At 39.9% G+C, this 20,405-nt stretch overlaps 1 protein-coding gene across 3 annotated transcripts in view; it reads right to left on the bottom strand.

Annotated features, from left to right (window-relative positions):
- The window catches only part of ADAM12 (ADAM metallopeptidase domain 12), a 185,470-nt gene that overhangs the window by 155,636 nt on the left and 9,429 nt on the right, over positions 1-20,405 (bottom strand). For all 3 annotated transcript variants that reach the window (XM_035137598.2, XM_035137595.3, XM_035137597.3), the window contains exon 2: positions 5,935-6,062. In XM_035137598.2, the coding sequence (XP_034993489.1) occupies positions 5,935-6,062 (128 nt within the window). The remainder of the gene's footprint in view (positions 1-5,934; positions 6,063-20,405) is intronic.

Here is a 20,405-nt window from a genome sequence, read left to right as displayed (position 1 = left end):
ATAACTGTATCAAATTAGCTGTTGCTTTTAAATGGTTAAGACCATGCTTTGTTCCAGCCATTCACTGTATTCCGAAGTAAGATCAAAACCTCTTTTATGATGGAAATTCTTAATGCTTGAATTAAAGGAATATCACATTATATACTTCTATATATGAACCAACCAGGATTCTAAGAGCCAAGTTTTCTGGTGCTACCTTCTGGCTGGTAGATCAAAAGAAACAAGTATTACAAAGACACAGTGAACACCAGCCTTAAATGTAACACTTTCGCATTCTCAGCTGGGTCGATTACTTCAGCAGTGAGATCAATTTGGCCAAGACTAGAGCAACAGTCTTCACTAGCCAAGTAGAACAAGCTTCCAGCCAAATCTATCAGTGTGTCGCAGAAATAGCGAGTGAGACATTTACTCAGCCTAGAGTACTTCACAGTGAGTGACTAAATCACAGCAAATCCACGAGATTTTGGTTTGGTTTTTTTTTGTAATTATATTAGCATATTAACATGTAAGACACTGGAGATCAAGATTACATCGGCAGCAAGCTTCTCAATATCCAAAGTGGTAAGATGTGTTATCCAAATTGCAGAGGTTGCTATGCGTGTAATCCGTGAACTTTTGGCTGATGCAACTTGGCCACTCTTTTTTTTTCTTCAAGCCAGCTCAATGAAACAACACCACACTAGCAGAGCTATTGACGCAACTATTCACAAAGAACACTACAAATGCATGACCAAACAAACCAAATCTTCCGGGTTTATCAGCTCCATCCTTCTTTAAGATATTTGTAGGAGGCTTTGCTCCACATCCCATTGGTTTACCATCTTAGGCTGGTGGTAGGGGTATGGCCTCCTTTGTACTACAATGTTTGCAAATCCTTTTCTGAAAAGCCCGCAAAAGCTTTCATTTGATAAATAAAATAGTCTTAAACAGATTAGATAGCACTATTAAAATATAAAACTATGAAGTGTTATATTCTGAAGGTGAGAAGAGTACATGCAGCTTATTAAGTAATATTTGTGACGTCATGAGCATACAATATAACCAGCACAACAGTTCGGTCTGCAAAGTTCAGTTAATCAATCAATCAATCAATCAATCACATGTTTATTTATGCTGTTCATTTCCATCAGTTTTGAGAACTTCAAACTTTCTCTCCAAACCCGGAAACATGAGAGACAGAGAACTTCAGCTACATATAAGATCCAGTTAGATAACTACTACTTATTTATTAATCCCATTTGGCTTTGTTCACTAAACACTAAACTCCGTTGTCTCTAGTCAGGCATGTCAGATTTGCCAGGCTGAATCTAAAATAGATGACCGAGAAGCCCTCTGAAAAAACTTCACTTTCCCAAACTTTTCATGTCAGTGACACACTTTTTAGACATGCAAATTTTGCAACACAGTAATTCAGTTTTACTAGCAAACTGGAGGGTAAACTAACCCCTTTCCAGCCCCAGGAGGAGCACAGGGAGCGTTCGCACAACACACCTGCACACTGCAGCATACAGACTAACATGTCACGACACACAGTTTGGAAACTCTGGGTTAACAACTTGATTCTGCAGACAATACAAAATACTCTGGCAAAGAGAACTGAGGAGACCATGCAGAGCACACTGTGAAGAGCCCTTTTATCCCTGATGTTCAGTCCTTGCCAAAGCATCTCCAAGAGAAGCTTTTGGAATTCAAGTGTGAGTCAACAGCCAAAGACGATGTCAAATCATTCACTTCGGAAAAGTTTGGTTTGAAATATCTCTTGATGATATATCCCAAAACAGGATTGCAGGCTCTGCTCATCATGGTGCCATTTTCATCCACATACCTTTGCAAAACTCCCCCCCCCACTCTTATAACTATTAAAACAAAGCAGCTCAACATACTGGATGTTGAAAGTGACCTAAGCTGTGTCCTGAATGCAAGACATTGAGCCTAGCATGCAACATCATCAGTGTTCATGTCAATACAAATTGTAGCAGTCTTGTTGAAATTTTAAATTTCATATGGATTTTTTGAAAATTTGAATAATTGCTTTTTTAGAATTTATAAGCATTTAGATTCACTTTTATTAAGCCAAAAACTATTAACTATAATTAAAATTCACAATATTTCATTCGAATTTTCAAAAGGATTGAAATCATTAGGGGAGCCAGGATTGACGGGTGCATATGTTTATATTAGCTAAAAGGGTACATGGGTTATCAAAGGTTGAGAAACATTGCCTTAAAGGCTGCTTACAAAGCAAAAACAACCTTTAAAATAATTTCCCTAGAAAATAGTAGAAGACAACTGAATTTAGTGGTGTATTTTGGTCATATTTTACACCTTTTTTCACACACACACACACACACACACACACACACACACACACACAATCCTTTTCTTGCCCTGCAGCCATGGCTAAAAACACAAGACAATTGCAAGTCCGTACTATGAAAGTATAGGAATCAATAATGCACTTGCTTCACAGTCTTTTGGTTCCCATGAATTAAGTATTGCTAGCATTTCCCCCAAAATCTTGCCAGCTTTGAGGATTTACAAGGCTCCACTTGTTTCAGCAATGCAGAGAGTAAAGTTCTTTATCCGCTACTTATACTGGAAGATCCCTGCAGTTTGGCAACTCTTTTCCCGGGTAAAATATACAGACTTTTCTTGCAACTAGCATCTTTTAATGAAGTGATGTTACCTTGCTTGTAAGCTGCATGTAATGGAAGAGTCTGACCCACAGAACAACATTTTCACTTGGACAAACCCCAGGCTGCCAGTAAATTGAAATGCTGACACAACAGCTTCAAAATATTGTCAGAAAAGTATTCTGTGTTAAAACAACTGATATGCCTCCCAGCAATACTGGCTTAATAGTTAATCTTTAAACCAAGTTTAGGTTGCCTACCCCTGCGTTAAAGGAATCCGAGAGTGTGGATCTCATCCGAAGCCCGGGGAGGGGCTAGGGCTATGCCATGACCCCATCGGGAACCTGGGGGATGCTCGAGTCGATCCACATTAGCGCGGCTCCCCAGACTGGTGGTTTACCCTTGCCAGACTCCCTGCAAGGCGGGCAGGAGTCAGATATAGTCGGTTCGGGTCCAATACGTAAGCCAATACCACTCACATTCTGTAACCAATAAAGTTGTGACCTAAATTTTGCCCATTAACATTAACCTAAAATTCTGTGTCCTTGTGTCTTTATTCTCAAGGGGGTGGCTTGGGGGTTTGACACGCAACTGATATGCCTCCAGGAAAATTGGCTTAATAGTTAATCTTTAAACTATGTTTTAGGGGGAAATACTGCCTGCTAAATAAGGAAAACTTCCCTGCCACTAAAAGGTAAAGGTAAAGGTACCCCTGACCGTTAGGTCCAGTTGCGGACGACTCTGGGGTTACGCGCTCATCTCGCTCTATAGGCCGAGTAAGCCGGCGTTTGTTCGCAGAAAGCTTCCAAGTCATGTGGCCAGCATGACTAAGCCACTTCTGGCAAACCAGAGCAGCGCACGGAAATGCCGTTTATCTTCCCACCGGAGCGGTACCTATTTATCTACTTGCACTTGACGTGCTTTCGAATTGCTAGGTGGGCAGGAGCTGGGACCAAACAATGGGAGCTCACACCGTCACGGGGATTCGAACCGCCAACCTTCTGATTGGCAAGCCCTAGGCTCTGTGGTTTAGACCACAGCACCACCCGGGTCCCCACCACTAGGATCACACAATTATTAAAAAAACATAAATGTCTTAAATAATTTCTACTAAGACAAAACATTTCCCCTCAAACATTTCCTTTAATACTGGAAAGTAAAAAGATGAAGTTAGAATGGATACTGGTGCAGGTACTGTTCTAATCCTAACCTTCACTAATTTCTCCCGCCTCTCTCACCCTGCCAAATAACTCCAGCTTTGAGAGGGGCATTTATTTACAATTAAGGAAAGGGCATAGGAAAGAATTTAAAGGCCTCTCTCAAGGCTCTACCTTCCCTCTATTCAAAGCAGCTGCCTGGGCCCTCAGTCAACACATCTCATATCCATTATTGTTGGCCCTGAATTTAATGGGTTCTAATTCAAGGTGAACATTAAAAAAAGATTTGTGGTTTGATACAGAAATCCATGGGGGACACCAGTGCCTTCCTTCCATGGATGCTGGTGGAAACTTAAGATAAAAGCGAAGTTTCCATCAGTTCCCAGGAAAGCAAGGCACTGATGCTCCACATGGATTTCTGTACCAAACCACAAATCTTTTTTTTAATATTCACCTTGAATTGGAAGCAGTATGGGAAACAAATTAATGATATAAATACTTTATCATTGTTCTCAGAAAAGGTCTGTGCTGTAACCCTTTCAACAGACTACACTCACTAAATCTGAAATCTCTAAAGAATTATAAAAAGCACACCATCTGTTTCTGATTAAATGATCTAAAAATAGAATCAGGAAGATATCTAATACATAAGACATTGTGTTAGTTTGCTTAAGATCCCACATGTATGCCTCTTTGGTGAATGCTGTATTTTAAAAGTTGGCAATTATCCCCCTGCCAATTAGGAAAGATAATGAAGGCTAAGTGAATGCATGCAACCATACATTTTCATAACTAAATCACCACATATACCAAGACTTGTCTTCTAAAACTCAAAACATTACAAAATCTAATTCATCTATTAAATTCTATGCAAAATCATATGGACATTTACGTGGGAGCAGCTCTACTGAATGCACTGGGGCTTACTTCTCTGTAAATATAAATCAGGATTGTGCTGCGAGAAATTCTAATTGTACCATAAAAGGCACTAGTCATCACCAATACGGTGCTTTCCGATACAACTGGAAACTTCTGGAGCTTACAAAGCCTCAGAAGCCAATAGTCAGATCCAGTAAAACAGGGAAATTCTGAAATTTCCCTCTTCCAGCCACCAACCCACTGTCAAATCTATCTCTCTATTTACTGAGCCACAACAATCATCTGGTGCTTTTCAGTGCTGCCATGGTACAAACATATAAATTCAACAAATGAATCAATATCAATCTTTGCCATTTTGACAAGGGATCACCTCAGAGCTACCATCAAATCATTACCGGTAGTTACCTCTTTGTCCACAAAAGTGCTTTGTGACTTCATAGGATGGCAACAAAGCCACCAAAGTAAAAAAAGAAAGCCATGAATATCCTTGGAGATCCATGTCTTAGATCAAATGGATGGTGTTTTGATAAGAACCCCATGTAAAATTATTCAAATTCAACAGAATCCATATTAATTCTGCTGAATCAGAGTTCAACCCAGACGTCAAGGAAAAATAATAATGCGGGGGCACATACAACATTCTCTCAGAATTCCAATGTACTAACAGACCCAGAAAAGCTGGTAACCTTTCTAATGTCACAATTGGTCAATAAGTGACTTTTGCAACTGGCAAAATCAACTGAATAAAGACTGGAAGCAAAAGTTGAGGTTAGTCTAGTTATCTTATTTTCAATGGGCTTCTATTTAATTCTACTAATCCATTGTTGATCACTTCTTTTTTGATAGCAATATTAACAGAACAAAATAATGCAGTTTAGATTTCTGTTTTAAACCACAGACATTCAGACAGAGAAAAATATAACAAAAGAGCCTCTATGGTCTTTTACGTTGGGGGAAGCTTATATCTTCAAAAACTCTAGCTAATAAAAATGAATCAGCATCATGAGATAAAATCTAAACAATGAGTCACATTATGTGGTATCTCTCTCTAAGGACTCTAAATAATTTAAGAGTATCATTCCACATAGTAATATGTTTGTAAACACACACACACACACACACACAGAGAGAGAGAGAGAGAGAGAGAGAGAGAGAGAGAGAGAGAGAGAGAGAGAGAATATTTCAGGCTATCACTGTAGTCCTGCATGCAGATGGGCTATATTCTATGAGGTTATATAACAATAAACAGCCAAATGAAATCATACCTTGAAGCTTTTTAATGGTGTCCACTGTTCACTACTCAGGAGATAAGGGACTATTATTTCATAGTGTGCCGGTTGGTTCTTTTGAATCCATTGCCTGGAGAATTCCATCTTGTGCTTTGCATTCCCCGCTAGAGGAAAAAATGAAAAAGTTTAATGTTAATAAACATATTGCACATACTATACAAAATATTGCTAACTGAAATAAACTGAGAAGGTAAAACACCAATGTAATACTTAAAGATGTGATACACAAGAGAGCATTTATGTGGTCTACTTTTTGGTTCCGTATTATGTTGTTTTCACTTTGGAAGTAGATAAAGAAATTGTTTGCACATACGGAAGAAGGAATAGAAAGAGGTTAATTTGAAATAGAAGGAAAAATGATAATGGAAGGTAATAATAATAATAATTTATTATTTATACCCCCACCCATGTGGCTGGGTTTCCCCAGCCACTCTGGGCGGCTTCCAACAGAAAAATAAAACACAGTAATCTATTAAACATTAAAAGCCTCCCTGAACAGGGCTGCCTTCAGTACTTTACACCAACCCAGTTGCTTCTGAAGACTGTGGTCCCTGGCACCCTTTCAGAAGGTCCCTGAGGCTAAGGTAAGATATTAAGAGTAAATGCTGAAAAGGCAGAGGTTTCTCACATGTCTCCACTGCATTCTGTATAGGCGCTCTGTTTTCAGTAACCATAGTTAAGATTAATAATAGTTTAGGTCTCAGATGATGCTAAACTGGGGTTTATCTAAAGTGTGTCTTATTTCCTCTTGCAGCTACACTAGAGAAGGAAAGAAAGGGAATTGCATGAGCCTGGGAAAAACTTGGCTAATTCACATTACTGTTAAACCATTGTTTAGTGGTACGTTAGAACAAAACCATCCTAGTATGGCAAAACCACTAAAGATAAATAAATAGCAATTTCCTCTTATGTTCTTTCATTTCCTTTACTCGAGTCCTTGCTATCCTACAATAAGGTTACATCTCGGGTTATACAGCTCTTCACATGAGCATAGCCAGGGGTGGGGGTGGGGGGTAGGGAGGCAGCTGCTGCCCCATAGATCAAGTAAAACATTAGAAATAACTAACTGAACCCAGGTGGCGGCTGTGGGTTAAACCACAGAGTCTAGGGCTTGCTGATCAGAAGGTCAGCGGTTTGAATCCCTGCAATGGGGTGAGCTCCTGTTGTTCGGTCCCAGCTCCTGCCCACCTAGCAGTTCAAAAGCACATCAAAGTGCAAGTAGATAAATAGGGACCACTTCGGCGGTAAGGTAAACGGTGTTTCCGTGCACTGCTCTGGTTCGCCAGAAGCAGCTTTGTCATGCTGGCCACATGACCTGGAAGCTGTCTGCGGACAAATGCCAGCTCCCTCGGCCTATAGAGCGAGATGAGCGCCGCAACCCCAGAGTCGGACAAGACTGTACCTGATGGTCAGGGGCGCCTTTACCTTTACCTTTTAACTTAACTAATCATGTCAGTTCTGGGGGGCCCCCTCTAACGAAGTCCTGCCCCCCCCAACAAAAATCCTGGCTACACCCATGGATCTTCACATTGATTTTGCACAAAGGGCTTAACCATTTTTATTTAAGACTTTGTATTATCTCCCCGAAATATTTTAAAGATCTTTAACGTTTTATTCTTCTCTGAATAAAACTCCACAGTTGTGTGCCATTTCTACAAGCTATTTGAGGTGGTTTTTTCCCCTGCCATGGGCATAATGATCAATTATCTCAGTAGTTTCAAAATGTTTTATCCGAAACATGCAAGTCGCAGAGTATTTACAATCCCTAGGTGTCCTAGATGCACATTAGTGAAAGAATCATCTCAAAGAGAGAAGATACAAGCTAACACAGTATGCACCGCAGAGTCAGATTATTAGTGCTATGTCAAAAAAAGCAACTGGTTTCTGGCTTTTATTTCTTACTCCTAATTATACTAATTATAGCTGCCAGAGAAACAGCTCTAAAATGTAATAAAGCTCCGTGGGCCTCAAGTTACTCACTATGGGTTTGGTCCAGTCAAAGTTGCGTACTTCTAGGTCAGAGAAATTTTAACAGGATTCTAATGAGATTTAAGTGTTTAACTTGGTTGGACTACAGCCAAACTGCTCTGTATTTTAGCAATGACAATTCCATGAGACGATCTATTTCTATGTACAGTAGTGCGAGATCTTAAAAGGCTACAACCAATCCTGGGCATGTTTACTCAGAGGTAAGTCCTACTGAGTTCAGTGGATTTACTTCCTAGCATGTATCGGATTATAATCATTAAGCACCATCTGCAGCCCCTTGATCAGTTGCAAGAGAAGCCACATGTGCAGCACATTACCAAATTATCTCTAGCTATGAAAGGGTGCAGCTGGAGAAAGGCACTCTTCACACAGAGGCCACCCGGGAAAATAGTTTCAAGAGCACCCTAAACTGCATTCCTGTTTCATTAGAGGGTATGTATGTGGTCTAAACCAGTGTTTCCCAACCAGTGTGCCTCCAGATGTTTTGGGACTACAACTCCCATCATTCCTGACCACTGGTCTTGCTAGCTAGGGATGATGGGAGTTGTAGTCCCAAAACATCTGGAGGCACACTGGTTGGGAAACACTGGTCTAAACCACAGAGCCTAGGGCTTGCCGATCAGAAGGTCAGCGGTTCGAATCCCAGTGACGGGGTGAGCTCCCGTTGCTTGCTACCAGCTCCTGCCAACCTAGCAATTCAAAAGCACAAAGTACAAGTAGATAAACAGGTACTGCTCTGGCGAGAAGGTAAACAGCATTTCTATGTGCTGCTCTGGTTTGCCAGAAGCAGCTTAGTCATGCTGGCCACATGACCCGGAAGCTGTACGCCGGCTCCCACAGCTACCGGTAGTAAAGCGAGATGAGCACCGCAACTCCAGAGTCGTCCACAACTGGACGATCAGGGGTCCTTTTACTTTTACCTTTAACCCTAGCTAGAACAGGCAGGAAACAATTTACCCACAATGTATCTTTATCTTAGAAGGATTCAGTAGGTATTTATCTTGGAACTGAATTGATCTTATGTATGTGCTGTTGCTTTAAACTGTTTTTATATTTATAATTGTATTTTGAAATTGTTTTTATATGTGCAATTGTTTTTAACTGGTTTCATAGATGTGACAATACTGCAAATTGTTTCAGGATAGGAAACAATTCATTAGTGAAATAAATAAATAAATCCGGTATCGATCTGTTGGCCTTCATTCTCTACACAACTGCACCCAGGCACTGGTTCAGTTTCTGCACAGCATCTCCTGTCTCAGATTTAATGGGAAAAACAAGAGCCGGGTATCATCAGCATACTGATGACAATGTGCACCAAGCTTCCTTATGACTGCTCCCAAAGGTTTCATATGAATGTTAAATAGAATTGCAGACATGATAGTGCCTGTCCAGCGTGAGACAGCTATGCCACTGAAGAGTCCCTGAATGTGAGGGAGATGTCATATCATTCCTAGAGGGGCAAGGCTACATCATCATCATCATTTATTATTTATACCCTGCCCATCTGGCTGGGTTTCCCCAGCCGCTCTGGGCAGCTCCCAACAGAATATTAAAAACACAATAAAACATCAAACATTAAAAAAAAATCCCTAAACAGGGCTGCCTTCAGATGTCTTCTAAAAGTCAGGTGCATAGGTGCCAACTCCCAGATTGAAAAATCCGGGAGCGGCACTGGAAGTCGCGCTGCGGCCATTTTGGAACTGGGCAGAGCAGCACCGGAAGTTGCTTCTACGCATGCTCTGCCCATTTCCAAAATGGCCGCAGCGCCAGAAATCGCTTCTGTGCATGTCCAGAGACTCCAGACATGCGCAGAAGGAGCCTCCCCAGGGATTTACAGGTTTTTTTAAAATCCGGGCTGCCAGCAGGAAATGGCTGGAAAAACGGGGATTTCCCAGGGAATACGCAAGACTTGGCAGCTATGGTCAGATGGTTGTTTATTTGGTACACAGTGGGTGTGGTGTTCTGAGTGTGCTCACACCACACTGTGCCCACACCACTCTGAGCTCCCTTGTTGCCTCTCCCCTTCCCCTGTTGGTAAGTGCAGCAATATGCAGCACTGGGGTGCCTGAAGAGCAATGCAGTCCCACTCAATAATTCTGAACAGAGCATATGCTTATCAAATCAGCACACGGTCACCATCAAATCTCTCCCAAGTCACATTTTATTTCTTGTCCCAATTAAACCTTCAAAACAGATTGGAAGGAATAGTTTGGCCATTTAAAACTGCTATTTTTTTCATACTGCTATGGAAGGCGGGGAAACCTTTCACACATCTTGAGCACACATAGCATTACTTTTCTAAGTCTAGCATGAAATGAAATCTACACAGTTTCGTATCAACCATGAGGAATCAAAACAGTGTCATCAAAGAAGGGTTGGGGGGGGGGGAGAAATGCTACTAGCCTACTAATTAATACTATAAATATTTAACTGCAAATTCTTGAAAGTAACCCCTGAATTCTTCCAGAAAGAAAAGATCGTTGTCCAGTGAAACTTGACCAAAAAAATCTTATGAAAAAAGTAGATTTTGTCAATGTGTGTGCAGAATTATTTTCGGCTCATTAGAGCAGTCACAACTATTTAAAATTAAATGACTTCATTTTTATACCAACTACTTTACAAGATTCATAAATGTTAAGCCTCCATGGAAAACTTCATAAACTTTTATCTTAAAAAGCAAAATATTTCTCTCTGCAATTTTTTTCCAGTGCTGAATTTATTAATGTGCAACATTTATTAACGCTTAATAAATGGGTGTGTGTGTGTGTGTGTGTGGAGAAGATAGTTAGAAATCTTGGGAGACCAAATACCTTTGCTTCAATGTTAGCTAATTTCCTAATGCTAGTAAATACATTTAACTTTGAAGCACTGGGATGAAATAGAAGGATTTAAACAGAACTAAATACATGATACTAAATATATGACAAAACTGAAACAACACATCCCAACTTTATTTAGAAGTTAGGTAATGTTATCTCACTTTCTTTTGGTGCACGAAGAATTTTAAACTTTACAGAGCTCTTCAGACAGCTGTGCAATGGTTAAAAGCAAGCATAGGCAAACTCAGCCCTCCAGATGTTTTGGGACTACAACTCCCATCATCCCTGACAACTGGTCCTGTTAGCTAGGGGTGAGGGAGTTGTAGTCCCAAAACATCCAGAGGGCTGGGTTTTCCTATGCCTGGTTAAAAGCATGTATGCATCAACTGAAGTTGGACCATTCAAGATTTCTCAAACATTACTACCAGGTATTAACCATTCTCCACAGCACAACAGTCCCAAGATGGGCTGGGCATATTCAGTTCCATTCTATAGAGGGCATTTGTTCATGTGACAAGAAGCATAGCAACCAGTCAAGTGCCAAAGACCAGTCAACAAGAGAGAACTAGAGCAGAGATAGCCAATGTGGTGCCCTCCAGATGTTAGACTATGATAACATTGTGCACTCATCATTGTGCTTTCTATCTCCATACATTACTCCCTGAATTGGGAAGACAAGGATTAAAAGATCCAGACACTCAGCCCATTTAGATGTTCCTACTTTGGTATAGAGCACTTGCTGTGCTAAGGATCTTTACATCTGCCCAGGGCTTTTTTCCCAGAATTTGCCAGGATTTCCCGGGATTTGCCAGAATTCACCATGAATGACTCCCTTGTTCTCTTATAGTGGCGATGCCACCCATCTGAGAGGTGCCGGAACTGAGATACCTCTCAGATGGGTGGCATCGCCACTATAAGAGAACAAGGGAGTCATTCATGGTGAATTCTGGCAAATCCCCCCCCCCCCCCGAAAAAATATCACTGCATCTGCCTGTATGTGTAGCGCAATGTTCAAAAACTAGCTTTACATTACACCTAAGGCTTCTTCTTAGGTGATCTGACTACTCAGATGACTGAGTAGTAATGATCCTTTTTGTCTTCCTGCAGCCACATACAAGAAGTATTCAATTCAGGGGTGGGGGCCTGTGGCATATGTTGTTGGACTCTAAATCTCATCATCCTAGTAGCAGATGGCACTACACCAAGCTCCCAATCCCCTCACCCTTCTGGTAAGCAGCAGTGACTATCGAAAAGTCAGGATGGTCAGAGTTGTAGTCTACCAACATCTGAATGGCCACGGGTTCACCACTCTTGCTATAATAGATTCACTATAATCAGCTGTCAGGCTGACTGATAAAATACAGGTCCTTCTTTGCAGTATTTGATGGGTCATTAATTCAGCCATGAAGACTAGCACATCTCTAAACCAACTGCATCTAGAAGTAAAAACAGGATATAGGCTTTGTCTTACAATTAGGGCAGAATCTGACAGCTTTGGCTTCCTCATCAGGTAACAACAGATCCAGCTTTAGCTGTATGACAACCATGTTCCTGTTTGCAGATAAGTAGGACTGGGCTTCCTATAAAAGAATTATACTGAACCTGTAAACATTTTCAGATATAGAGTGTTAACTGTGCAAAAGACTATGCTAAAGATAGGGAACATACGGCATAAATAGGGCATTCTCATACTGATAAATTATTTGAAAAGGGGGAAATGGACAAAACATTTCAGAGAGAGATAGCATTTGTATGAGAGAGGGATGCATGCCAGTATGAAACAAAGGCTGTAAATTGCCTAAAGAGACACAAAGGAAGTTGTGTCAGCTAGACAGAATCACACAGGAAATCAAAACAGGGTTCACAACAACTTACTAAAAAAAGGGGATGCAGATAGATGTCAAAGGGTCAAGACAAGAAATGAAGAGTAACTTATACAATTCAAACAATGCCGAATGTATATTCTTAATTCTTTCCTATGTTTGAGATATGGAAAGCAGAAAAGCTTGTTATAAACACAGGAGAACCTACATTGTGTAAGAAACAAACAGGAAATGAGATGTAAGCCTATGGGGAAACAAAAGATAGTAAGCTTCTAGATGTTCACCCATATGGCTGTGCTCCAAAACGCCTGCCTACATTTAGTTCAGTGCATAAACACTACAACCACCAAATATATGCTCTCTCTGGATCTTTCTTTCTTTAAATATTTATAGCCCCACCTTCATCTATTGATATTGGGACAGGGTAAAAAATAATCAATATAATAATCTACCACACAACAATAAAACACATAGTCAGAACAAACAAAGACAGATAAAGTAACAGAAAGGGTTATCAATCAGCAACTTAGAAACCTTAAAATGTTCTACGTCGTGACCCAACCCACTGCTGTTACACAATTACTGGTTGGCATCTCTGTGAACAGTGCATCAATCACTACAACTTATTTACAAAAAGTTGCTGTGATTTGGGGAGCAGTGCCCTAATAATTTACACATGGCCCAGTACTATGGAGAATTAACCACAGTTATAGCCAAGTTGCACCAGGGGAGGATCAAGCAAATTTTACCTAAATTAATAATTATAATTTATTTGCTGGTACATTTGTAAATATAAAATTATAGCTTATGGTAAGCTTTACATTAGATTGAAAGTGGCAAGGCAGACTCCCCCCCCCCATCTAACTGAGCCTTTTAAAGCCTTTTAAAGGGTTTTCATCCTTTTTAATCAGTGCATTTATTTTCCTTTTTCAATCAAATATTTTTTAATTATAACTCATTTATATGTAGCAAAGGCATTAATGTCATGTGTCTTTAAGATCATTGGAAGAGCTCCTGCTTGTTGTTCCATAACCGCCAGATAGTCACTTGGTGACAATATGGAAGTGGGCCTTCTCGGTGGTTGCACCCACTCTGTGGAATGTCCTATCTCAGGCAATTTGTGAGGCAGAGACAGTAATTCATTTTAAATGCTCCCTAAAAACTTAAGTTTATATAGGCTTTCCTGGTCTCTGACTCTTACTTATTAATATTGTTGCACACTGCTCAGCTTTTATTTAAGAAATATAGTTGCATTTTGTTTTTATCTATTTTTCTTCAGTTTTTTGGAAATGCTATTTGTTGCTTTAAAGTTTTTATTATAGTAAGACGTATAAAAATCGTTAAGTGTGAAACTTTTTTTTAAAAAAAAATCAGTGTGCACTGAAAGTAGCTCCTTTCAATCATATAGTAGCCCTTTATTTTTTGCTCAAACATAATGAAAATACTTCCTACCAGTCATTGGTCAGATATAGATGGAAAACATTTTATTCGTTTCAGCTCACAAGCCTTCAGAGGAGTATGAACTCAAATGGTAACAACCTTCAATATACTACAACACTTTTATTATTACTTCTTTTCCTTCCATAACATCATGAAAGGAAAGACTTAATGCTGCCATGGAAGTAAACAGAACAGAAAAAGAATTTTTATTTTTACTCACAGAAAGGGAAAGGGTAGCCTTTGTTGAGAGATAAACAATATGGAAAATTGTGGAGGAATTAACACTTGCTGCCCTCTGAAGAAACAGATGTATTTCATAATCACAAACATATAACATTATTAATAAAATATCAGTCTGTCAGAATATTCTGCTTGGTGAAAAAGTAGGCTGCATGATGTTATTTATTTATTTTTCTACCACTTGAGTCTAAAAAACTTCAAAGCGAATTACAAAAAGAATTTAAAAAATTATCAGTAAAAATAGGTAAAAATGACTATTTAAAACATTCAAAAATAATTAAATTCAAATATAAGCTTTAAAAAACCCCAATCACACATCAACATTTTACATATCTGGACAGGCTTGGCTAAACAGAAATGTTTAAAAAGAGCTGTCAGGGCTGATGCGCCTCCTCTCTTCACAATCACCATGAGAGCTTCCTGACATTTTTATAGTCTTTATTTACAGTATTTATAAGCGGTCATTAGCACATAATGATCATTCATCAGAGTCACTCAGTTCAGATCTCTGCTGAGGTCTGTGTTTGCCCTGCCAGCAAGCCAGAAGATGGCGAACCCTCCCACTCCGTCTTTCGCCCCTCCTGTTCTCTACACGCCTGGAGAGGGCTGGCTTAAACCTCCCCCTCCCCCGATTCTGAACTAGAACTTAACCCTTGTTGCTCCTGTGAACTTCTTGGCTCTATATCCCTCCCTGCCTGTTCCTCCAGACTGACTTCAAGAACTCTTTCCTCTTCATCCCCTTCGGGCACACCTCCTCCTTCTTCCACCCCTACGTCTCCCCCTCCCTCTGGGAAACTTGAAACCTCTGGCTCATCCCTGACAGGAGCATTATTTACTGCGGGATTTGACATCTTTCCGCAGGGCCTGCAAGACGGAGCTGTTCCGCCAAGCCTTTGGTCGGGGTTCAGTCTGATTCTTTTCTTTCTGTATAAGAACAAGCATTTAAGAGGCCTCCTAGCCCGCTCACAGGTCCTTTATAAGACCAGTGGTAACAGTTGGCCCTAGAGAATATTAACCACTCTCAATTTTACCTGTAGACTGTCATCTGTCCAGATTTTAATTTGTTCTGAACTAATTTTAAGATGTATTTTAATCAACTGATTGCCTGTTTTTATGTTCTTTGTATACACTGCAGAATTATCAATCAAACACTGACAAGGGAATGACAGCCAAGTACATTTGCATTTGAAAAAGAATATACTTATCTAGAACAATAGGCAACTTTTTCAGTTTATGGAAAACCCACATAAAGCTTGTGATTACAGTTTTATTTTATTTTACCATGGCTCTGAAAATACTCAGATGACCACATTAGAGGATGGCATCTGGCTTCCTCAATCATTCTTAGTGCTTGCTTCTACGCACAAAAAGATGAAGCCTATGTTTCAACCTTAGATTTGCAGATTTGATCACTGAACTACAACATCTCCAAGATAATATGCAATGCAGAGACTTTCTAAAACAAAAAGGAATACAGTGGTCAAGTGGATACTCTTTGCAGATGACCCCTTCCCAAGAACTATGCTCCTAAATTCTGGATCAGTATTAAGGTTAGAAGTCATAGCAAGTTCCTCATTTTCCTGAAAGCAGGACAGCTGGTGTATCAGCTAAAGCTCATTCACTCATGACCACAGCTACCTCCTTACAGTCCAGAAGCACTCCACAAGCAGTATGACCCAACGTAAAATAGCCATATCCACAATCTCAACAGAACACTCAAAAAAGTGCAATTTGCATCCTATCTAGACCAGGCACCCCCAAACTGCGGCCCTCCAGATGTTTTGGCCTACAACTCCCCATGATCCCTGGCTAACAGGACCAATGGTCAGGGATGATGGGAATTGTAGTCCAAAACATCTGTAGGGCCAGAGTTTGGGGATGCCTGATCTAGACTATGCTGTGGTTTCTTCACCCCTATTCCATTCATTACTGACCTCAATGGGCATTCTGAAAATCTAACCAATATCTGTACAAGTTATCCATGCACAGAGGTTTACAAAGATAAAGGGGCTGCAATGGTGCCACTACTTCCAGCTTTTAGAAAATGAGTATCTATCAAATAGCATCTTTGAGACTATCTAGAATGATCCCAAAGTACGTGCTAAAAATGTTAAGTCCTATTCAGTGTTATGTATATACAGTACAAGTCTTACTGAATCCTACAAAGGGAATAAAGTGTACCCTTTCTTCCACAAAACATGTATTCAATAGCACATCCTGCTGCTTCTTTTTCTTTCTTTTTAATCTTAATTCTAACTTATCTTGTTCATTTACATCATGTATTTTTCTTCTCTACAAAATTAATAGTCATGTAACATTTTTTTAGAACATTAAAGATCAGCTAAGGCCTTTGATGAGCCTGAGGACAAAACAGCAGCTAGATGACTCCATGCTTTTCTGAAATTAATTCAAGTTCCTTCTGCTTCTAATCAAAATGTATCCTCTCTCTAACTTGACAGGGCTGCCAACTTCAAACTACAGTGGTACCTCGGTTTATGAACACAATTGGTTCCGGAAGTCTGTTCATAAACTGAAGCATTCATAAACTGAAGCGAACTTTTCCATTGAAAGTAATGGAAAGTGGATTAATCCGTTCCAGAGTACTTAAACTGAAGCGTTCATAAACTGAAGCGAACTTTCCCATTGAAAGTAATGGAAAGTGCATTAATCCGTTCCAGACGGGTCCGCGGAGTACTTAAACTGAAGCATTCATAAACTGAAGCATGGGTGTAATTGGTTCCGGAAGTCTGTTCATAAACTGAAGCGTTCATAAACCGAAGCGAACTTTCCCATTGAAAGTAATGGAAAATGAATTAATCCGTTCCAGATGGGTCCACGGTGTTCATAAACCGAAAATTCATAAACCGAGGTGTTCATAAACCGAGGTTCCACTGTAATCTACATGGAGGTTTGTTGCATGTCCATTTGATCTTTTGCATTGCTTAGATTCTTAAGACATAACTACTCGCATGAAAAGGATGTGTTTCTAGTATTACTGCCCCTTTAGCTAAGCTGCTAAAAGAAACTTTGCTACATTTCAGTTCAAAGAAATATTCAGTGTCATCACTTCCTTTTCACTGAATCACTTCCTTCTGAGCTACAATGTACTGATAAAAAACCTGCAAGACAAAATATGCCTTCAATGTGAATTCAGATCTCCAGGGCCTGATGAGCTTCTCCCAAGGGTACTAAAGGAGGTTGCAGGTGTAATTTCCAGCCTCTGTGGACTGGAGGTGGGCAAATGTTATTCCCATCTTTAAAATGGGGATAAAAGAAGACCCAGGTAACTACCGACTAATCAGCTTGACATCAACACCAGGAAAGGACCTAGAACAGACAATTAAATGGTTGTTCTGTGAGCACTTAGAAAAGGATGTTGTGGTTAATAAGACCCAGTATGGGTATCTCAAAAACAAGTCATGCCAGAGGAATCTCATTTCTTTTCTTGATAGAGTTGCAAGCTTGGGGAAAGCTGTGGACATGGTGTATCTTGATTTCAGCAATGCTTCTGACAAAGTCCCCCATGGTATTCTTGTGGAGGAACTGGTAGAATGTGGGCTGCATGCAGTAGCTTTTAGGTGGATTTTTAGCTGGTTCACTGACCAAACCCAAATAATGCTCACTAATGGTTCCTCATCATCCTGGAAAAAAGTGACAAATGGAACCCCACAAAGTGGAACCCCTGAGCCCATTGTTGTTCAATGTCTTTATAAGCGACTTGGTATAGGAATTGAGGGGATGCTCATTAAATTAGCAAACTGGGGGGTGTAGTAATGACACAGAAGAGACAATCTGAATTTAAGATGACCTTAACAAATTGGAGATCTGGACCAAAACTAACAAAATGAAATTCAATAGTGACAAATGTAAGGTTGTACACTTAGGCAGGAAGAACCAGCTGCACAAATATAAGATGGGGGACACCTGAATTGCCTGTAGTACATGTGAAAAGGATCTAGAGGTCTTAGTAGACCACAAACTTTAAATGAAGCAGCAGTGTGATGAAGCAGCAGAAAAAGGCTAATGCTAGTCTAGGCTGCATCAACAGAAGAATAGTGTCCCGATCAAGGGAAGAAAGTTCCACTCTGCTCTGCCTTGGTCAGACCACACATGGAGTACTATGTCCAGTTCTGGCTGTCACTAACAAAGATATTGACAAGCTTGAATGTGTGCAGAGGGTGCAATCAATATGATCAAGGGCCTTATAAGGAACGGTTGTGGGAGCCTGTATGTTTAGCCTGGATAAGAGGAGATTGAGAGGATAGAAGAAGATAGCCATCTTCAAATATCTAAAAAGCTGTCACATGGAAGATGGAGCAAGCTTGTTTTCTCCTGCTGTGAAGTGTGGGACCTAAACCTATGGCTTCAAGTTACAAGAAAGAAGCTGCCAACTAAACATCAGGAAGAACCTTGATGGTAAGAGCTGTTTGTCACTTGTCAGAAGGTGGTGGACTTTCCTTCCTTGAAGTTTTTAAACAGAGGTTGGATGGCCATCTGTCATGGATGCTTTATTTGATATTCCGGCATTGCTGGGGGTTGGACTAGATGACCCTTGAGGTTCCTTCCAACTCTACAAATTTATGATTCTATGATTTTATAATCTCAAGACTGCTCATTTTACTACTTGGCTAGCTGAAAACACTGCTATATTGAGAAGGGATTAAAATGAATCCCTTTCATGAATATAATAGTACCCATTGTAGCACATGCTTCCTTAACAGTTGGGTCTTCTGAATATTTCAGCTATAACCTTTGAAAGCCTGAAGTTCTGTACACAATAAACTGCTTCATTCTGGGAGCCATGTGACTCCATCAGTCATTCAAGCATATGTTTGGTGCAGAGTGAAAGAGCAGAACTTATTTAAGTCAAATATTTCAAAGCTGAATGTATCTTTAAAAAATACCTGGTTTATATGTCAATATAGTATCTCTATAAACCTTTCATTTCTTGTATATTGGCTTGACCCACACTTTCTTGGCATGGGCTTGAGCCGTTTCCCCCTCGCTCCCATGGAAAATCCACTCCTTTAGTGCTAAATAAGAGAAAACATAAATCTGGAGAAAACCTGTATTGCTGTTTGCTCCAACTGAGTGCTAAGAGCAGTTTTCCCACTAGGGGAAAGCAGCGAGACAATAGGAAATGTGGGTGAGCCCTAAGAAGGGAAATTGCAAAATGTAATGGCAAAATACAGATAAATTTGAGGGGCTTTTTACTATAAAGATGAAGTGGACAGGTAAGCAGCTGATGATTAGAAATGGGAAAGAAATTCAGTTCCATTCACATGTGAAGGTGAACCTACCTAACTCATACTTCCTGAAACTATATGTGAAACAAAACGCAGACGTCCTTCAAAACTTTCATTTCTCCAAATTTTGCAAGGCAGTTCTCCAGCCAATGTGTGCAAAAATACATCTATTACTGGAAATAATGTGCATTCCGTTTTGGCGATGGTAACCCTGGTTTAAGGAGCCATTTGGCAACCTTACTTATATATCTGATTTTCTAACACTGTATAATAAGCTGCTTTGAGTTACCTTGGTAAAAAAGCAGCCAATAAATTTAATAAACATGCTGCTTCCCCACCACAAAGGGCTTAATTCACAACTACGAGAACAAAGGATAGCATGAAAAGTCATAGACACAATACCACTGTAAATTTTGTAACTATATTATGTGACAAACATCTCATTTTGATCAGTTTTACAAAGATAAAACAGTGTCCCTGCTTATATTCCCCCCCCCCCCCGTTACTACCAAAAAGCACCTTGAGAACTAATACATAGGGATTAGTCCCTGCATCTGCGGCTAGTAATAAATAGAACTCAAATACTTCCAGCTCCTGCCTGCTTGCATGTTCATTTCACATAATGCAGTGTCAAGACAAAGAGCTGGAGGATTACTCATTCAATATTTTTGTGTTTTGCATCATATCACCATTCAGATGGCGCGACGTTCACATTGTAATTTAATCTTTCACAGATAAGCAGCCATAAGCAGGGTATTTTGCTACATTCAATCAGCTCGTATTTTGAAAGGGACACAAATATAAAAACACATACACCACAACAAATTGAGGACGCTACCAGAAAAGTTTCAAATATGTGCCTGATTAGAATCTTTTGTGTAACTGCT

The sequence above is a fragment of the Zootoca vivipara genome, chromosome 5 (assembly GCF_965207765.1).
Source record: "Zootoca vivipara chromosome 5, rZooViv2.hap1.1, whole genome shotgun sequence".
NCBI lineage: Eukaryota > Metazoa > Chordata > Lepidosauria > Squamata > Lacertidae > Zootoca > Zootoca vivipara.
This window is presented reverse-complemented; position numbering and strand designations above follow the sequence as displayed.